The sequence below is a fragment of the Cherax quadricarinatus genome, chromosome 21, assembly GCF_038502225.1.
Source record: "Cherax quadricarinatus isolate ZL_2023a chromosome 21, ASM3850222v1, whole genome shotgun sequence".
NCBI lineage: Eukaryota > Metazoa > Arthropoda > Malacostraca > Decapoda > Parastacidae > Cherax > Cherax quadricarinatus.
In genome coordinates this window covers 24,474,746-24,494,608 of record NC_091312.1, presented here as the reverse complement: position 1 = coordinate 24,494,608, position 19,863 = coordinate 24,474,746, and the positions used below count along the sequence as shown (strand labels likewise).

At 41.6% G+C, this 19,863-nt stretch overlaps 1 protein-coding gene across 6 annotated transcripts in view; it reads right to left on the bottom strand.

Moving 5' to 3' along the window:
* Positions 1 to 19,863, bottom strand: part of LOC128689102 (probable glutamate receptor) — a 128,961-nt gene that overhangs the window by 21,362 nt on the left and 87,736 nt on the right. For all 6 annotated transcript variants that reach the window (XM_070087312.1, XM_070087317.1, XM_070087311.1 and 3 more), the window contains one exon: positions 7,670 to 7,887. In XM_070087312.1, coding sequence (XP_069943413.1) covers positions 7,670 to 7,887 — 218 coding nt within the window. The remainder of the gene's footprint in view (positions 1 to 7,669; positions 7,888 to 19,863) is intronic.

Here is a 19,863-nt window from a genome sequence, read left to right as displayed (position 1 = left end):
CTCCTATCTAACACGCTCACACATTCATGCTGTATATCCAAGCCCCTTGCATACAAAACCCCTTTTACCCCCTCCATCCTCTCCTAGGACGACCCCAACCCCTACCCCTCCTCCCTTCCACTACAGATTTATACACCCATCCTATTTTTCTCCATCCTCTCTAGCTGTGGTGGAGTCAGGGCCCACAAATAATTTTAAGAGCAGGTACCATAGGGTCCATGAAGCTAGAAGGGAGTGGAGGTAAGCAGAAATAAAACCACAGAAAAATGTCAGTTAATCTGACCAAACATAAGCAATCGTGACTTATCTGACTTTCTGCCTACCCAAAACTAACTTTTCTTCTGCAACTTCTTTTCCTATGACTTTTTTTTTTGTCCCAGATTCAATCTGGCAAATGGCAAGTTAAGATGCAGGGACCAGGAGCCAAGACTCAACCTCTGCAATCACATACTGGTATTACATGTGAATACACATTCAAACGTACATACCTAAGTTCATGAAAAAAAAAATATGCACATATATATACAGTGGTCCCCCGAGTTTCGTGATTAATCCGTTCCAGAGAGCCTGCCGAAAGTCGAAATTCACGAAACTCGAAACCATTTTCCCCATAAGAAATAATGGAAATAAAATTAATCCATTCCAGACACCCAAAAATATTAAAATAAAATATTTTTTTCAAATTAAATAAAGATTTATATACTGAAATCAATGAGAAATCAAGTACATGCATATAAAAAATAATAATAACATTACACTTGCCTTTACTGAAGACTTCTGGGTGGATGGAAGACGGGAGGAGGGGATAGGAGGAAGGTGTACACTATTGTTTGGAAGGAGAATCTCCTTCCATTAGTAGGACTTTAGGTTGCAAGTCCTTATCTGGGCTTACTTCCCTTCTTTTTTTAATGCCACTGGGAACAACTTGAGAGTCACTGGACCCCTGTCGCACAAAATATCTGTCCAGAGAGGTCTTTTTCTGGCGTTTCTTTAAGATTTCCCTGAAGTGGGACACAACACTGTCATTGTACATGTTGCAGATATGGCTTGTTTCAGCTTGGTCAGGGTGATACTTTTCAACAAAACTTTGCAACTCATTCCACATATGTCCTTAATCACTGAAGAAGGAACCTCCTTCACTCTTTTCCTCCTCCTCCGAAGCAAGTTCCTCAGCTGTGGTCTGATGCTGTTCCAGTTGAAGCTCTAGCAGTTCGTCAGTGGTTAGCTCTTCCCTGTGGTCCTCCACCAACTCTTCCACATCCCAGTCACTCACCTCCAACCCCATGGACTTGCCCAATGCCACAACACCTTAAGATAAGATAAGATAAGATTTCGTTCGGATTTTTAACCCCGGAGGGTTAGCCACCCAGGATAACCCAAGAAAGTCAGTGCGTCATCAAGGACTGTCTAACTTATTTCCATTGGGGTCCTTAATCTTGTCCCCCAGGATGCGACCCACACCAGTCGACTAACACCCAGGTACCTATTTGCTGCTAGGTGAACAGGACAACAGGTGTAAGGAAACGTGTCGAAATGTTTCCATCCGCCGGGAATCGAACCCGGGCCCTCCGTGTGTGAAGCAGGAGCTTTAGCCACCAGGCCACCACAACAGGCAGAGGGTCAGCAGGGACAGGGTCTGCCTCAAACCCTTCAAAATCCCTCTGGATCGTGTTCCTCACTTTATTTACCAAAGGGCTTGCACTAGCTTTCCTTGGGTCCATGATGACTTATTTAGCAGTTGCAAGGACAAAAAACAATGGATTATTATGAAATGTATTGTATGAACCCGCGGGGTGATGGTCACGTGTTCAAATTCAAATTCAAATTCAAAGTTTATTATCTATAAGGATTACAATGCTGAGTTTACAGAATTTGGCTATTGTGTGGTTTACATGTAGTAAAATAATAATTACAGAGTGTACCACTAGAACACCTAGCATGGCTAGGCATTTCAGGCAGACTTAAATTAAATCTTAAGTTTAAAATATTACAAAATTATGAGGTAAGTTGGTATTATGGCTAAGTGACTAAATACTTGTTTGTGAGTTTAGCAATGTGAATGCTTTTGGTCAGTGGTCAGTCGTCACGTGAGGTCACAGACCCTGAGCTGCCTTGGGGATTAGTGTGGACGGTTACAAAGCATGGCTTGCTTCTGCAGTGTTTTAAAAATTGGGGTTGGAGAGTTGAAGGAGGAGGTCTTGCTTCTCCAGGAGGAGATTAGGAGGCTGAAGGTCCACCTCAATGGGTCTGGGAGAGAGTGTGAGGTGGCTGGAGTTGTGGGGAATGAGGCTTCTAGCAGCGAGGTGCAGTCTGTCTCTCGCTGTGAGGAGGCTGTAGTTGGGGTGGCAGCAACGGCTACCAGCAGTGAGGTGCAGCCCAGCACCTGCTACAAGTGGCGAGTAGTTCACAGTAATGGAAGGCGCATCAGAGTAAGGAAAGTTAAGAGTGAAGATATGAAGGTAGGAAATCGCTTCTCTGTTCTTCAGGATGAATGTACTTCAGTGGCCAGTGAAGGTAAGGGTACTACTGCCCCTGCTAATGGAGGTAAGCGCATTCTTGTGGTTGGTGACTCTCAGGTAAGATACATTGACCGTGCTTTTTGTAATAGGAATAAGAAGATGAGAGATAGAGTGTGCTTCCCTGGAGCTGGTGTTGGGGACATTGTCAACAGGCTGGATAATATCATGTCAGGTAATGGGAGCAAGCCCATTATCTGTCTCAGTGCTGGTGGAAATGATATTGGGAAGGGTAGGAGAGAAGAGCTGCTAGATAAGTACAGGTCAGCTATAGATTTCATTAAGTCTAAGGGAGGGATCCCAATCATATGTAGCATCTTGCCTAGAAGGGGAGTAGGAAATGAATGGTTGTCTAGGGCAATTGGTGTAAATTGCTGGCTAGACAGATACTGCAAGGAACATGCAATCCCATTCATTGACAACTGGAACAACTTTTATGGCAAACATGATATGTATGCAAGGGATGGGGTACATCTCTCTGGGGCTGGGGTGGTAGCACTTGCAGACTCGATTGAGAAGGCCATTGGTGAAATGCCTATGATTTTAAACTGATGGAAGATAGAGGTATGGGTGTGTGTGGGAAACAAGCAGGTTGCAACACTTGGGTTGGAAACAGTAAATGTATAAAAGGCATTCAGCATGAAGTTATAAATAAAGACAATAGATCAGGTCAGCAAACAAAGGGGGACAGCAGAGGGCAGCAAGGGACTAGCTCCCTTAAGGTTTACTATACTAATAGCAGGAGTGTAAGAAATAAGATAGATGAGCTAAGATTAATTGCAAGTGCAGGAGACATAGATATTATTGCTATAACAGAGACCTGGCTCAATCTGAAAGATAGAGAGATGCCCTCTGAATGTCACATACAAGGCTATAAATTATTCCACACTGACAGGGTCAACAGGAAAGGTGGTGGAGTAGCGATGTATGTCAGAGACAATTTAAATTGTTGTGTTAGACAAGATATTAAATTAGAAGCGTCAGCCACTGAATCTGTTTGGTTACAGCTTCTCGAGGGCCGAGAAAAACTAATTTTGGGTGTGATTTACAGGGCCCCAAATCTTGATAGGGAGTGCAGTAAACTTCTATGGGACGAAATTCGTAAGGCATCTACATACGAAAATGTTGTGCTAATGGGAGATTTCAACTATAGACAGATTGACTGGAGCAATTTGACAGGAAATTTAGAGTCAGGTGACTTTCTTGATACGATCCAGGATTGTTTTTTAAAACAGTTTGTGACAGAGCCAACTAGGGGAAATAACCTCCTTGACTTGGTTCTTGCCAGTAGGGAAACACTAATTAATAATCTTGAGGTTAATGATGAGCTTGGGGAAAGTGATCACAAATCACTCAGTTTTAATATATCATGGAATTCCCCTAATAATGGCAATCAAGTCTCCGTCCCTGACTTTCGCTTGGCTGATTTCATAGGACTGAAAAATTACTTAGGTGGGCTGAACTGGAATGACCTGACTAAGGGTCAGGTAGGTGGTGATGGTTGCCGATATGATGCTTTCCAGGGCATAGTTCTAGCTGCTCAGTCAAATTATGTTCCAAATAGGGAAATCAGATCAAACAAAAATGATCCTAAATGGATGAACAATAGATTAAAATATCTGATTGGTCAAAAGAGAGGCATATATAGGCAAATCAAAAGAGGAGAGGGGCAATTGAGAAATCGATATATTCAGTTAAAGAGAGAAATAAAAAAGGGAATTAGAAAAGCAAAAAGAGATTATGAGGTTAAAGTTGCAAGAGAATCGAAGACTAACCCAAAAGGATTCTTTCAGGTATACAGAAGTAAGATCAGGGACAAGATAGGCCCACTCAAAAGTTCCTCGGGTCAGCTCACTGACAGTGATAAGGAAATGTGTAGAATTTTTAACACATACTTCCTCTCAGTTTTTACACAGGAGGATACCAGCGATATTCCAGTAATGATAAATTATGTAGAACAGGACGATAATAAACTGTGTACTATTAGGGTCACAAGTGACATGGTCCTTAGGCAAATAGATAAATTAAAACCTAACAAATCCCCAGGCCCTGATGAACTGTATGCAAGGGTTCTAAAGGAATGTAAAGAGGAGCTTAGCACACCTTTGGCTAATCTTTTCAACATATCACTACAAACTGGCATGGTGCCAGATAAGTGGAAAATGGCAAATGTGATACCTATTTTCAAAACAGGTGACAGGTCCTTAGCTTCGAACTATAGACCAATAAGCCTAACCTCCATAGTGGGAAAATTTATGGAATCAATAATTGCCGAGGCAGTTCGTAGCCACCTTGAAAAGCATAAATTAATCAACGAATCTCAGCATGGTTTTACAAAGGGGCGTTCCTGCCTTACGAATTTATTAACTTTTTTCACTAAGGTATTTGAGGAGGTAGATCATGGTAATGAATATGATATTGTGTATATGGACTTCAGTAAGGCTTTTGACAGGGTCCCACATCAGAGACTATTGAGGAAAATTAAAGCACATGGAATAGGAGGAGAAATTTTTTCCTGGATAGAGGCATGGTTGACAAATAGGCAGCAGAGAGTTTGCATAAATGGGGAGAAATCAGAGTGGGGAAGTGTCACGAGCGGTGTTCCACAGGGGTCAGTGTTGGGCCCCCTGCTGTTCACAATCTACATAAACGACATAGATGAGGGCATAAAGAGCGACATCGGCAAGTTTGCCGATGACACCAAAATAGGCCGTCGAATTCATTCTGACGAGGACATTCGAGCACTCCAGGAAGATTTGAATAGACTGATGCAGTGGTCGGAGAAGTGGCAGATGCAGTTTAATATAGACAAATGCAAAGTTCTAAATGTTGGACAGGACAAAAATCATGCCACATATAAACTAAATAATGTAGATCTTAATATTACGGATTGCGAAAAAGATTTAGGAGTTCTGGTTAGCAGTAATCTGAAACCAAGACAACAGTGCATAAGTGTTCGCAATAAAGCTAATAGAATCCTTGGCTTCATATCAAGAAGCATAAATAATAGGAGTCCTCAGGTTGTTCTTCAACTCTATACATCCTTGGTTAGGCCTCATTTAGATTATGCTGCACAGTTTTGGTCACCTTATTACAGAATGGATATAAATTCTCTGGAAAATGTACAAAGGAGGATGACAAAGTTGATCCCATGTATCAGAAACCTTCCCTATGAGGATAGACTAAGGGCCCTGAATCTGCACTCTCTAGAAAGACGTAGAATTAGGGGGGATATGATTGAGGTGTATAAATGGAAGACAGGAATAAATAAAGGGGATGTAAATAGTGTGCTGAAAATATCTAGCCTAGACAGGACTCGCAGCAATGGTTTTAAGTTGGAAAAATTCAGATTCAGGAAGGATATAGGAAAGTACTGGTTTGGTAATAGAGTTGTGGATGAGTGGAACAAACTCCCAAGTACCGTTATAGAGGCCAGAACGTTGTGTAGCTTTAAAAATAGGTTGGATAAATACATGAGTGGATGTGGGTGGGTGTGAGTTAGACCTGATAGCTTGTGCTACCAGGTCGGTTGCCGTGTTCCTCCCTTAAGTCAATGTGACCTGACCTGACTAGGTTGGGTGCATTGGCTTAAGCCGGTAGGAGACTTGGACCTGCCTCGCATGGGCCAGTAGGCCTTCTGCAGTGTTCCTTCGTTCTTATGTTCTTATGTTCTTATGTTTTGGCACTATACATAGTTTCAGTATTGGAGTATCACAGGCCAACTTATGACTAGTTAAGATTCATTATTTTGAAATTGAGATTGATATTTCTGTTTATGGTCAAATGGGTGAGTGAGTGTAAGTGTTAACCGGTGGCCGGTGGCCCGGTGGCTTGGTGGCTAAAGCTCCCGCTTCACACACTGAGGGCCCGGGTTCGATTCCCGGCGGGTGGAAACATTTCGACACGTTTCCTTACACCTGTTGTCCTGTTCACCTAGCAGCAAATAGGTACCTGGGTGCTAGTCGACTGGTGTGGGTTGCATCCTGGGGGACAAGATTAAGGACCCCAATGGAAATAAGTTAGACAGTCCTCGATGACGCACTGACTTTCTTGGGTTATCCTGGGTGGCTAACCCTCCGGGGTTAAAAATCCGAATGAAATCTTATCTTATCTTATCTTAACCACCAGGTGGTATTCGTGTAATTAGTTGACAGGGTGTATCAGGGAGATAAGATGTTTTCTGATGGTAGTTTTGAAGGTGGTAAACAATGGCACACTGAGCGTGAATGGCGTGGGAGACTGGCTTGGTGTGCGCGGTGACGGGCGGACAGGTACCGGACGGTTGCCGAAACACGAGTCTAATCACGAAATTCGAGACCAAATTTTGCCAAAAAAACTCGCCAAAGGTCGAATTTCATGAAAGTCAAGGCTGCCGAAACTCGAGGGTCCACTGTATATTTCCTAGGTAGTAGGTTGGTAAACAGCAACTGCCCAGGGAGGTACTACCATCCTGCCAAGTGAGTGTAAAATGAAAGCCTGTAATTGTTTAACATGATGGTAGGATTGCTGGTGTCTTTTGTCTGTCTCATGAACATGCAAGATTTCAGGTACGTCTTGCTACTTCTACTTACACTCATGTCACACTACACATACGTGTACAAGCATATATATACACAACCCTCTGGGTTTTCTTATATTTTCTTTCTAGTTCTTCTTCTTGTTTATTTCCTCTTATCTCCATGGGGAAGTGGAACAGAATTCTTCCTCCGTAAGCCATGCGTGTTGTAAGAGGTGACTTAAATGCCAGGAGCAAGGGGCTAGTAACCCCTTCTCCTGTATATATTACTAAATTTAAAAGGAGAAGCTTTCGTTTTCCCTTTGGGCCATCCCACCTCAGAGGGATACGGCTGGTACATTGAAAGAAGAATATATATATTTCGCATCACTAGAATTTTATGACAATCCTGCATTATTCCTGCTGCGTGCTGTGGCAGGGCTGGGCTTAGGAAGTACCTTCTTTGGATCGTATAGTGACTGAAGAAGTATAGTTTACCGGTACTCCACGTTTTTTCCTGTTAATATTCACAGAGGCTTAAGAAGACTCCGGATGAGCGAAACGCAACTTAAATAAATATTTAAATGCTCCAAATGTGTCCATTTACCTAAATTAACTGTCATTATATTTATGATGATCATACTCTGAAGAAACCCACCTTGAAGAACTCCTCAAGCATCGAACCCTTTTGTATGCCGAGTCGATATTTTTGGAGCTGTTTTAGGTCTTCCAAGGTGTCAAAAGGAAGTTGGTCGTTAACTACGGTCAGGAAGGAGACTAGCGTGGCTGAGTACGCTGCCATTACCACCAAACCAATCACGTACATCATCCAGAACAGTATTCGCAAAACACCCGCATCAGGAGAATTGGGCCAACCTGAAAAAATGGAGAGGAATTATGCAAAAATGCAATGCACATAAAGGGCTCAAGGATCTGGAACTCTTTACCCGAAGTAGCAAGAGGTCCCCTGCCCACAAATCAATTTAGGACTATATTTAAAAATCATCTGGTCTCTCAATAAAAACCATACCCACACTGCTAATCTCTAACCAAAATTGAGGCAACTCTCCCAAATACTTTGTTATTCCTTAACTACTGTTGTATCTGGGCACCTCTGTAAAGACAGTGATTATGTATGAGTGAGGTGAAAGTTTTGAATGATGAAAGTATGTATTTTCTTTTTTGGGGATTTTTTCTTCTTGGGTCACCCTTCCTCGGTGGGAGACAGCAGACTTGTTGAAAAAAAAAACTATTAAGCCATTATTACAAACTTAATGTAGGGCTATCATAAATTGCACTACCTCGTATTAATAATAGAGTAAAATATTGAATATCTGTAATTTACCACTCTTCACCTGTCTAGACTTAAGTAGTCTAAGTACCAGGTTGTCTCCCCGAAATGCCTCGGCATGATAGTGGCTTTCTTGGTATCAATCAAATTATGAAATGGAAACACACATCGTAATGTTTGCAAAGAAATACATTTTTATTTTGATTGGATTTTTATCAGAGGCAGCAACCTTGACGTAGTGGAGGGCAGAGGGCGTTTCAGTTGTACCAGTGATACAGCGGCTATCAGTGGCTGCATTTGTACTTTACTGGCAGATGAAACCTTTCCTACTGTAATGAAGCTGATGACAAGCCTGAATGGCTGTTTCCACGTGGAAAGCAGCCCAGACCAATACGAAAGTGGGTTGGGGATGATGAGAAATGAGCTCTGCATCAGCGTGAGCAATTTTCTCACTCCAGAGCTCCCTAGATAAAGAATCTCGCCCAACGACCCGCAATCAGTTTTTTGTATTATATATGGTTGTACTTAGTTTCTTGTTCCAATCTGCTAAAAAAAATAGATACTTTACCAAAGGCAGATCAGAGTATGACCAGTAAGCCAGTGTTTTCTTTGCCATGGTCTGCCAGAGGGCCAATAGCTATCACATTAACAACTACGTTAGTATATAACACCATTTATAGAACCGCATGCCGCCCTAGTGCCAACGACATCAGTGACAAAACCGTATCAGTCTATATGGTTGAGTGGTTAATGCAACAATACTGAAGAGACGCATTATATCCGAGTCAAATTATCTGGAATTTCTCCTATTAATAGGTGTAAGGCATTTTTGTGCCACAAGACTTTTTTTCCTCTATTTTGGTCTATATCTGCAGAGCCCGATTCAAAGTATTTCCCTAAGATGGAGAGACTGGAAATCCACTTGTGATGTATATTTACTGATACAGTAGTTAGAGTACATGACAGAGATGTCGGGGGTCTATGAGCAAAAATCATTATTATTATTATTATTGTTGTTGTTGTTGTTAGAAAGTCCCAAGCCATCTTCGAATTAGTGTGGCACGCCCCCCCAAAACGTAATTTATAGTTGCTAGATCAGTTTTTTCTTCGAAGGTTTTCGTTTGTAACTTGAGAACAGCTCATTCGATAAGCTTCAGATTTTCAATGCTCTTGTACTTCTTTCATCACAAACAAAGCTTCGCCTTGAAACCAAGAATAATGCATTTAAAAGGAGAGTAAACCACGACTTTGTTATCGTCCGATTTCATTTTTTTTTTTAGAATCAGCATACATGAAAGTATTGCTATAAAAAAGACTTATTAATAAGATCAGCCAACACTCCTCCACAAATTATGAATGTTGATGCTCTGTTCACCAATCCACTGTTGTACAATGATGGCTCTCATTCAGAAATTCGAGCATGCATCAGGAACTGCGCTTCTTCTCTTCAAACTGAACTGCTTGTCATACTCTTTGTACTCAAATGCGTTTATGTATCTAAGACTGACACCTTAATTTACCTGATTATCTATCATTTATAAATGCTCTCAACTCCACTAGTGTCAAATGTGCATCCATAAATGCTCTTCCCTTTACGAGAACTCTTGTGTGTGAGTTGTGACTAGGGATATACCTAGTAAAACACTGGAATTAGTTTTCCGTTTTGAAAAGGCCCTCACAGGCCTCTGCTTTCCCTCTTCCTTTCATTTTGCCTCAGCCTTTCGTCTCTATCAACATACAGTGTAGAGGTGAATTTTGCTAGTCCACTGCTACTCGTGCCTCTGAAAATGCGCACAGCTCATCTTTACCAACTGAGGAATAACGACGAGTGTGCAGTCCTACGTGAGTTGGCAACCCAGGTGTGCACACACACTGAAAATTCGTCTTTCATTCCAAGACAAGTGTGCTAGAAATTCTGCAGGTTTGGAGTGAGTAACTACTTGCACGAGTATTGCAGTGTTTGGTAACTCTTGAGAAGTCTGCCTCAGTCAGTGACCTTGAGCGAGGCACTGCATCACCTGCCTGGGACTTTCGCTTATATTGGCTATGTGAAGAGAGGCGAATGTGCGTGCTCAGTTACCCCTGCTATTCTCCTGTATCCCCCAACTCTCCGCCTTTAAACTCAGCCGTTCGCCTCTATCAACGTGTAGTGTTGAGACGTATTTTGCTGCTCCGCTGGTACTCGAATATCTGAGTTCCGCACAGCTAGTCACCTCTGCCTACCTGAGAAATATGGACGAATCTCCCATCCTGCATGAGTTACGAATGTTTCTCCTGTGTGCCTACCTGCCTGCTACAAGCAAATATCCAAGTGGTTGACACGGGCTTGGCAAGCACATTCGTCTCTATTTACTTATGGTCTAGAGGCGGTTTTTTGCCAGACCACATAAGTACTTGAGTGCCCATGTCAGTCCTCTGTGCCGCACTCCACTCATCTTACGAATGTGTCTCCTGTGTGCCTACCTGCCTGCTACAAGCAAATATCCAGGCGGTTGACACGGGCTTAGCAAGCACATTCAAGCAAGCTTGAAAGCAGCACTAAAAGCTAGCCAGAACAAGCTAAGGCAGCCTGCAGTTATAGCTGTCCTAAGGCCCAGCATGTCTATGTATACGTCCTACAGTGCTGCTGGCAAACCAGTGTTTCCTGTAGTGGCTTAGTTAAGAACAATTTAACGAGCATTGCAGTACTGACATTTTAAGTGGGACATGCCAGAGGTTCACTTATAAACATAGTAAGTTTGTGGTGATTTGCTTGTACACAGTGAACATTCATCTGTCATACGTGTGCTAGAAGTGTTAAGTGCTGTTTTCCCCAACAGTTAATTGTCATTTGTAAGCCTGTATTAAGACTTTAAAAGGCTCCGAGTGTACTTCAGTGTAGTGACTCCTTACATTTGTAGTGTCATCTGCAAATAGTGTGGGTTTGAGTAATTGCGAAGCATTTGGTAGGTCATTTATGTATAGGAGAAAGAGAAGAGGGCCAAGGACACTTCCCTGTGGGACACCAACTGTAATTGGTTGTGCAGAAGAGTTTGCCCCATTTGCATACACATATTGGCTTCTGTTGCTGAGGTATGACTTGAGGTAGTTGAGGGAGTGCCCTCTTATACCATAGTGTGACAATTTTACGTGGAGCAAGTCATGGTTAACTGTATCAAAAGCTTTACGTAAGTCAATGAAGATCCCCAGTGGGACTTCTTTTTTCTCTATTGCAGTGTATATATGTTCTAGCATGTGTATAATAGCATCATTAGTATTTTTATTTGGCCTGAATCCAAATTGGCAGGGGTTGAGTATGTTTTGGGAGATAAGGTAGGAGTAGATTCGTTTATGAATTAATTTTTCGAAGATTTTTGAGAGAGGGTGTAAGTTGGATATTGGCCTATAGTTATTCAACTCTGTTTGGTCTCCTCCTTTGTGGATCGGGGTGACCCTTGCTATTTTGAGTACTGTGGGGAAGGTGGAGGATTCAATGGATTTGTTAAAGAGTGTTGCAATGATTGGTGATAGCACTTGTGACACTTTTTTGTATATAAAGGGTGGTAAGGTATTTAAATCTCCTGCCTTGTTTTTTAGCGTGTTGATAATAAGGGAGACTTCGTATGGGTTAGTCGGAGCTAGGAACAGTGTGTTCGGGTAGTTGCCAGTGAGGTAGTCATTTGGTGGGGTATCTGAGCTTGGGATTTTATTGGCAAGGTTTTGTCCTATAGTGGAGAAGAAGTCATTGAGTCTGTTTGCTGTTTCTGTTGGTGGGAGTTGGGGTTCATCTGATTTTGCTAATTTTATTTCGCTATTTCGTGATATCTTTTTTGTTCCTAGAATTTCTGATAGGGTTTTCCAGGTCTTTTTTATATCACCTCGTAAGTTGGATAATCTGTTCTCATAATACAATTTTTTTGCCCTTCTTATCAGGCTGGTTAGGATTGACGAGTAACGTTTTGTTTGGTCTCTGGTTATGTGACCCATTCTGTACTGTTTTTCATATTGGTGTTTTGTATTTATGGATTTGAGAATGCTGGGTGTTAACCAGGGACTGTTCAGTCTCTTAGCTGTCATCTGTTTAGTTTTTTTAGGGCAGTGCTTGTTATAGAGGTATTGGGTCTTTTTTAGAAAATTATTAATACATTCGTCAATATCTGTATAGATTTCTAGCTCAGTGTGCCAGTCAATGTTTGCTACTGCTGTTGTGAAGTTATTAATGGCTGCCTCATTGTGAAGTCTGAAGGTGACTTTAGTAGTGTCTTGGGGTAATTTACCAAGAGTTGTTATGAGAAAAGTAGGGTAGTGGTCTGTGGTATTATCTGTAATTATGCCTGATTTTAAAGGGGATATGGTGTTGGTCCAGATGTGGTCAAGTAGGGAAACACTAGTCTCTGTAACTCTTGTAGGTTTTGTTACTGTTGGTAGCAACATACAGTTACTCATTGTGTTTGTGAATTCAGTAACGTGTGGGTCCTGGTCTTGCAGGAGATTTATATTGAAGTCACCTGAGAGTAGTAAGTGATCTTTGTTCATGCGTGCATCAGTTATCATACTTCCTAGGTTTTGACTAAATTGGCTAATGTTTGACTGTGGAACTCTGTAAATGTTTATCAATGTGAGAGGTTTTTGTAGGTATTTGGATTTGAATTTGGCTATTATATATTCCCCATGTTCATCCCTTGTGCAAGTATTAGTGATACATTCTAGTTGGCCTGAGTAGTATATGGCTGTGCCACCCCCTTGTTGGTCTGGCCTACAGTTGTGTATGGCTGTGTAACCAGGAATGGCATAGACATCTGTACTATCAGGCTTTAGCCAGGTTTCAGTTAGTGTAATGATAATAGTGTAATAATAATACAATCTCTTGCTCATAAGATGGTAAAACTATTATGCTTTGACTACAGTGTGCAGACACTTAAGAGCAAATAGCATAGTTTGTACGTCTTTATCTTCAGGACCTTTATTTTTAAGCATTTTTCGGCATCTTGACAGCCAGTTAAAAGGCAAGTTTTAAAGGCAAGAGTCATGGGCTTCTTTCTCACAAATTGCTGGAAACTGAACGGGGATTGCTGCACTTTTGACATCACCATGCTCAAGAGCATCATCCTGATTACATATATTTATTAAACTTGTCAGGATCTGTTCAAGATGCTCAATTTTTTTCTGGAAATTTGTTATAATATGAGGAAGGTCAGGCGAATCCAATGCCTCTCCGGAGGATGACACTTCTGGGTTAGTGCTTTCTTTAACACCTATCACCTTAACAGGTACCATGGTTACATTAGTGTTCTCTGTTTCACCATTCATTGCAGGTAGGTCCTGTGCATCTAACTCATCTCCAATTTCCAGGGAGGTTACCTGTGTGGTGTCCGTCTGACTGTTGTAGTTGTGTGTATTGGGAGAAATGACAAACTCATCCCCATATTCAGGTGTAGCCATAGGTATCTGTAGTGGCAGACCAGTAGTTCCAAATGTGCTAGCAGGGATGGCTGGCTCCTCCACAGCTGGTGTGTGTGATGGCATTCTGGTACACCAGAATCCTTTGCAGTGAGGTGGGGTTCTTGCACACTTTGCAGATGTTCAGTCTCAGATCTGGCTGTGGTAGACTGGATGGCCTCATCCTCAGTTACCATTAAAGGACTGTTATCAGGTTTACATCGAAGGTTGTTTGGGTTCTGACTGCAGTCCTTGTGGGAAACTGTAACCCCAACTTCTTTACAGTTAATACACTTAAATTTTTGGCTGTCAGGGCCTACTGTGCATTCTCTAGTGGAATGTTTCCCAGCACACTTACCACACCAAGAATGTAGTATTCCACAGTCTACTGCAACATGGCCATAGTGCTATCATTTGTAACACCTACGTTTAGGGGGTAGGTACACTTCGATGTTTAGGAAACGTAAACCATGCACCCAGATATTCCGGGGGAGGGGCACAGGACCTACCCAACTGGCAATAATTTGGGATTTTCCTTTAAGTCTTTTAGGCTTGATGATATGCTCACTGAGAGTCAGATGGGATGGGTCCATGCAGAGAGGGTATCCAAAGATTATGATACTGACCCATTTTTTAAAGTGGTGAGTGTCTGATGGAGGTTGGAGCAGCTTAATACCCCCATAAGGTGTACTAAGTAGATCATTGATCAGTTCTGCATTCTGTTCCACAAACACAAAGTTGTGTGTTTTTCCTAAATTGGATCCTTGAGTTAGGATGCTTGTTTACAGCTTCCATTAGCCATGCACACTTAGCAGGCAGCAGGGTGTTGTCAGGGAAGTTCAGCTTAACACATTCTTCCTTTGAAGAAAGACTTCTTGCAGCCTCTGTGCACCAAGGACGTTTAGTATCACATTGTGTACGAGTCAAGTGAGTCTGACTACGTCGACGCTCTAGCCCTTTCTCACTTTTTCTCTTTTGTTTACTTTTAAAGGTCTGGAAGCTATCATCATTTCCATCACCTGCAGAAACAGGTTCCTCTATGACAGTTGCCATGTTTGCCAGTGATGATATCTCGTGTAACACTCACAACACAAGAACTCCTTGCTTATCTTTCCCTTATAGCTTATGCAAGAGTAAATATTTACTATAAAGTCATAAGTCTAAAATAGATCATATGACACAAGTGTTCAAGTTCAATGAACACTTCCAATTATACTTAACCCAGATTACTACTACTTAATACGATACACACCTTACTAAAAATACATTCAGAGACTTCTTGTATGTGTGTTAATAATATGGTACATATAATGATATAATGGATGGTACAGGCGAGGTCTTACACCTTTTCACAAATTACAAAGATGAAAAGAGAGAGAGAGAGAGAGAGAGAGAGAGAGAGAGGGACAAAGTAGGTAATATTGAGCATAAAATTAGAATTCTGACATATATCACATTAAACAAGAGGTTCAAATTCAATGATAACTTCCACTTGAGTTAGTTCAGGCTACTGCCACCTAATGTACCTCACTGAAATAATAATATAGCGGACATCACAATGAATTTGTGCATGGGGCTCAACAACAAGTAACCATCTCAGACCACTAATTACCCAACAAAAGGCTGCAGTTAGAATGATAACAAATTCTCACTATAGGCAGCACACTCCACCAATATTCAATACACTAAACCTATTCACCATACAAAACATTCATACTTATTACTGCACCTATTACATACATAGAACACTTAACTCTGATATTAACCCTCCCCTCAAACATCTCCTTGCCAACCTCAACAGAACACATGACCATAACACAAGGCACAGATCACTCTTTGATGTTCCTCGTGTCCATCTCACACTATGCAAAAACTCAATGCACATAAAAGGCCCTAAAATCTGGAACTCATTACCTGTAAATATAAAAGAAACACTACCTGTTTATAAATTCAAGTCTCTTCTCAAAGATCACTTACTCACCCAAAACCAAATAAATACTGAATAACTGAACCTTATAAATTGTATATCTTAAATGTTTCTCACAATTATATCACATAAATGTTAAACCTAAAACCCAATCTAACTTTATTATTTTTTAAATACACTACCTAACAGAATACTCCATTCTACTGAATGTACAACAATGCATACAACCATATGACCTGTCTTTGTAATACTCACTTGTGTTTTATAGTAATCTGTTTACATTAAAGTTTTATCACCGATGTCATCATTGCTTAGTTCATCTTAAGTTAATTTTAAGCCAGCCCGTAATGCTATGCATAGTATAAGTGGCTTTGGCATACTGCTCTTTTCTGTATTTTTTGTACCTCTGTATGTGTGCACAAATTTTTAAATAAATAAATAAATAAATAAATAAAAGGGGGAAGCGCTAAACCCGGAGGATTATACAGCGCCTGGGGGGGGATGTGGAAGGCATTCAGGCTTAATTCGGGGAACTGGAGCACAGATCCAATTCCCTAAATCAAGAGCCCCTCACCAACATCAAGGAACCTTCCTTGAGGGGCAAGAGATTGTAATAACTCACTACAATGGATACATTACAAATCTTTTCATGGAACATTGCTTCCATCAGGAAGCGGTTGCCTGACTTACATCATATTAGTGCAACCAAGAATATTGATGTCATCTGTTTGCAGGAATGTAGATTGAAAGATGGAGCACCTCCACCAAACTTGCCTGGATATGCAGCTTATAACCTAAGGTCAACCAACTGTTGTGTGATGTATGTCAGAAAGAACTTGCCACATTCACTCCTTTCCTTGCAGAGTCGAGTTAACATGCAGTATCATGGTGTCAAAGTACATGCAGGCGATTTTTCCATAAACATTTTTAATCTCTATGCCCCAGCGAACCAGCTTCGACCTGATGCTTTACCAGATAACATCAATAGTGAACCTACCATCATTCTTGGAGATTTTAATGCCAGACATAAGAATATTGGTGGGTCTATAACAAACACCAATGGAACTAAACTAGTGAAATTGCTAAATGACCATGATAATATTCGAATTGTGGGAGACAGTAATGGTGAAGCTGGAGATTTTGTCCAGGTAGTCGGGAATTATACGCAGGAAGGAATACATATAAATGACCTCATAGGGGACAGGAGCCATAGTAGGGAAACAAGTGTGTCAAAGATAAGATAAAACCAATATTGCAAACTAGAAATACCGCAGGAAATAGCAAACAAGAGGACTCCACTAGCAATAGTGAGGATATATTACCAAAAACAACTGGTGGGAGCTCCATTGTTGGTGCTAGGGAGGATAGAAGTAAGACAGGGAAACATGCACCAACAGGGAATACAGTCACAGAAACCCAAGGCAAACGGAAACCAAGCCTGTGCACATACTATGCACTTGGTATCTGCTGGCATGGGAAATCTGGAAAAACAGATGGGACGTGCAACTACGACCACCCTAGAAAATGCCATGCCCATATGACAACAGGAAAATGCAAACTCCCTTCCTGTAAGCTTTTTCACCCTGAACTGTGTACCTCTTCAGTACAGGAAAGACTGTGCTATAACTTAAATTGCCAGGCATACCATCTAAAGGGGACAAAAAGATACAAAACATCCAGGCCATGGGAAAACCTGGGTAGCCACAGCCACTCAAGAGGGAGAGATTTTTTAGTGCCAGGAAGGAAAAAAAAAACTGGCAGGAAATGGCAGAAATCGTACACCAAATCCAGTCATTCCTGGAGTGGAACCACAGTCGATGGCCTCCACTCCAAACCAACAGATACTAATGCCGGAAAAAAAATCCCCCCCCAGTACCAACAATACCACCAGTCCGATAACATTCTTCTTTGCAAATATACAGGGTCTAAAGCCAGCAACAAACAACAAAATACCTTTCATCCGTGGACTGCTTGCAGAGGCAAAGGCAATGTTCGCGGCTTTCACTGAGACCCACATAAAGGATCACTTGGACAACGAAATATGGATCCCAGGTTACAACCTATACAGATGTGACAGAGTGAACAGGCAAAAGGGGGGGGTTGGCCTGTACATTGCAGAGTCACTTGTTTGCACAGAACTGCTAAATGCCTCAAATGATGTAGTGGAAGTTTTAGCAGTAAAGGTCGAGAACCAAAACCTAGTCATTGTGATAGTCTACAAGCCTCCGGATGCAACATCCCAGCAATTCCAGGAACAGCTGTTAAAAATTGACCACTGTCTGGAAAACCTTCCAGCTCCTGCACCCAACATCTTGCTCCTGGGGGATTTCAACTTAAGGCACCTAAAATGGAGGAATATAGCAAATAATATTGTTGCAGTAATAACACCAGGAGGCAGCTCTGATGAAAACTCACACTCACGCGAGCTTTTAAATCTCTGCACAAAATTCAATTTAAACCAGCAAATAATAGAGCCTACTAGACTGGAGAATACACTAGACCTCATCTTCACTAACAATGATGATCTGATAAGAAATATCACCATATCAAAAACAATATACTCAGATCACAACATAATTGAGGTTCAGTCATGTATGCGCGGAGCCCCAGACCGACATAATGAGATTAGTCACGAGGGAGCATTCACCAAATTCAACTTCAATAACAAAAACATAAAGTGGGACCAAGTAAACCAAGTCCTAACCGATATAAGCTGGGAAGATATACTAAGCAACACAGACCCCAACTTATGCCTAGAACAGATTAACTCGGTAGCACTCGATGTATGCACAAGGCTTATTCCTCTAAGAAAAAGGAGGAGTAGATGTAAAACTGAAAGAGACAGGCGCTCCCTTTACAGGCGACGGAAAAGAATAACAGAGCGGCTAAAAGAGGTCAATATATCTGAAATGCGTAGGGAGACACTGGTCAGAGAAATAGCAAGCATCGAACTTAAGCTAAAAGAATCCTTTAGGAGTCAGGAATCGCGGGAAGAACTAAAAGCCATAAATGAAATCGAAAGAAACCCAAAGTATTTCTTCTCCTATGCCAAATCAAAATCGAGAACAACGTCCAGTATTGGGCCCCTACTTAAACAAGATGAGTCCTACACAGATGACAACAAGGAAATGAGTGAGCTACTCAAGTCCCAATATGACTCAGTTTTTAGCAAGCCGCTAACCAGACTGAGAGTCGAAGATCAAAATGAATTTTTTATGAGAGAGCCACAAAATTTGATTAACACAAGCCTATCCGATGTTATCCTGACGCCAAATGACTTCGAACAGGCGATAAATGACATGCCCATGCACTCTGCCCCAGGGCCAGACTCATGGAACTCTGTGTTCATCAAGAACTGCAAGAAGCCCCTATCACGAGCCTTTTCCATCCTATGGAGAGGGAGCATGGACACGGGGGTCGTCCCACAGTTACTAAAAACAACAGACATAGCCCCACTCCACAAAGGGGGCAGTAAAGCAACAGCAAAGAACTACAGACCAATAGCACTAACATCCCATATCATAAAAATCTTTGAAAGGGTCCTAAGAAGCAAGATCACCACGCATCTAGAAACCCATCAGTTACACAACCCAGGGCAACATGGGTTTAGAACAGGTCGCTCCTGTCTGTCTCAACTATTGGACCACTACGACAAGGTCCTAAATGCACTAGAAGACAAAAAGAATGCAGATGTAATATATACAGACTTTGCAAAAGCCTTCGACAAGTGTGACCATGGCGTAATAGCGCACAAAATGCGTGCTAAAGGAATAACAGGAAAAGTCGGTCGATGGATCTATAATTTCCTCACTAACAGAACACAGAGAGTAGTCGTCAACAGAGTAAAGTCCGAGGCAGCTACGGTGAAAAGCTCTGTTCCACAAGGCACAGTACTCGCTCCCATCTTGTTCCTCATCCTTATATCCGACATAGACAAGGATGTCAGCCACAGCACCGTGTCTTCCTTTGCAGATGACACCCGAATCTGCATGACAGTGTCTTCCATTGCAGACACTGCAAAGCTCCAGGCAGACATCAACCAAATCTTTCAGTGGGCTGCAGAAAACAATATGAAGTTCAACGATGAGAAATTTCAATTACTCAGATATGGTAAACATGAGGAAATTAAATCTTCATCAGAGTACAAAACAAATTCTGGCCACAAAATAGAGCGAAACACCAACGTCAAAGACCTGGGAGTGATCATGTCGGAGGA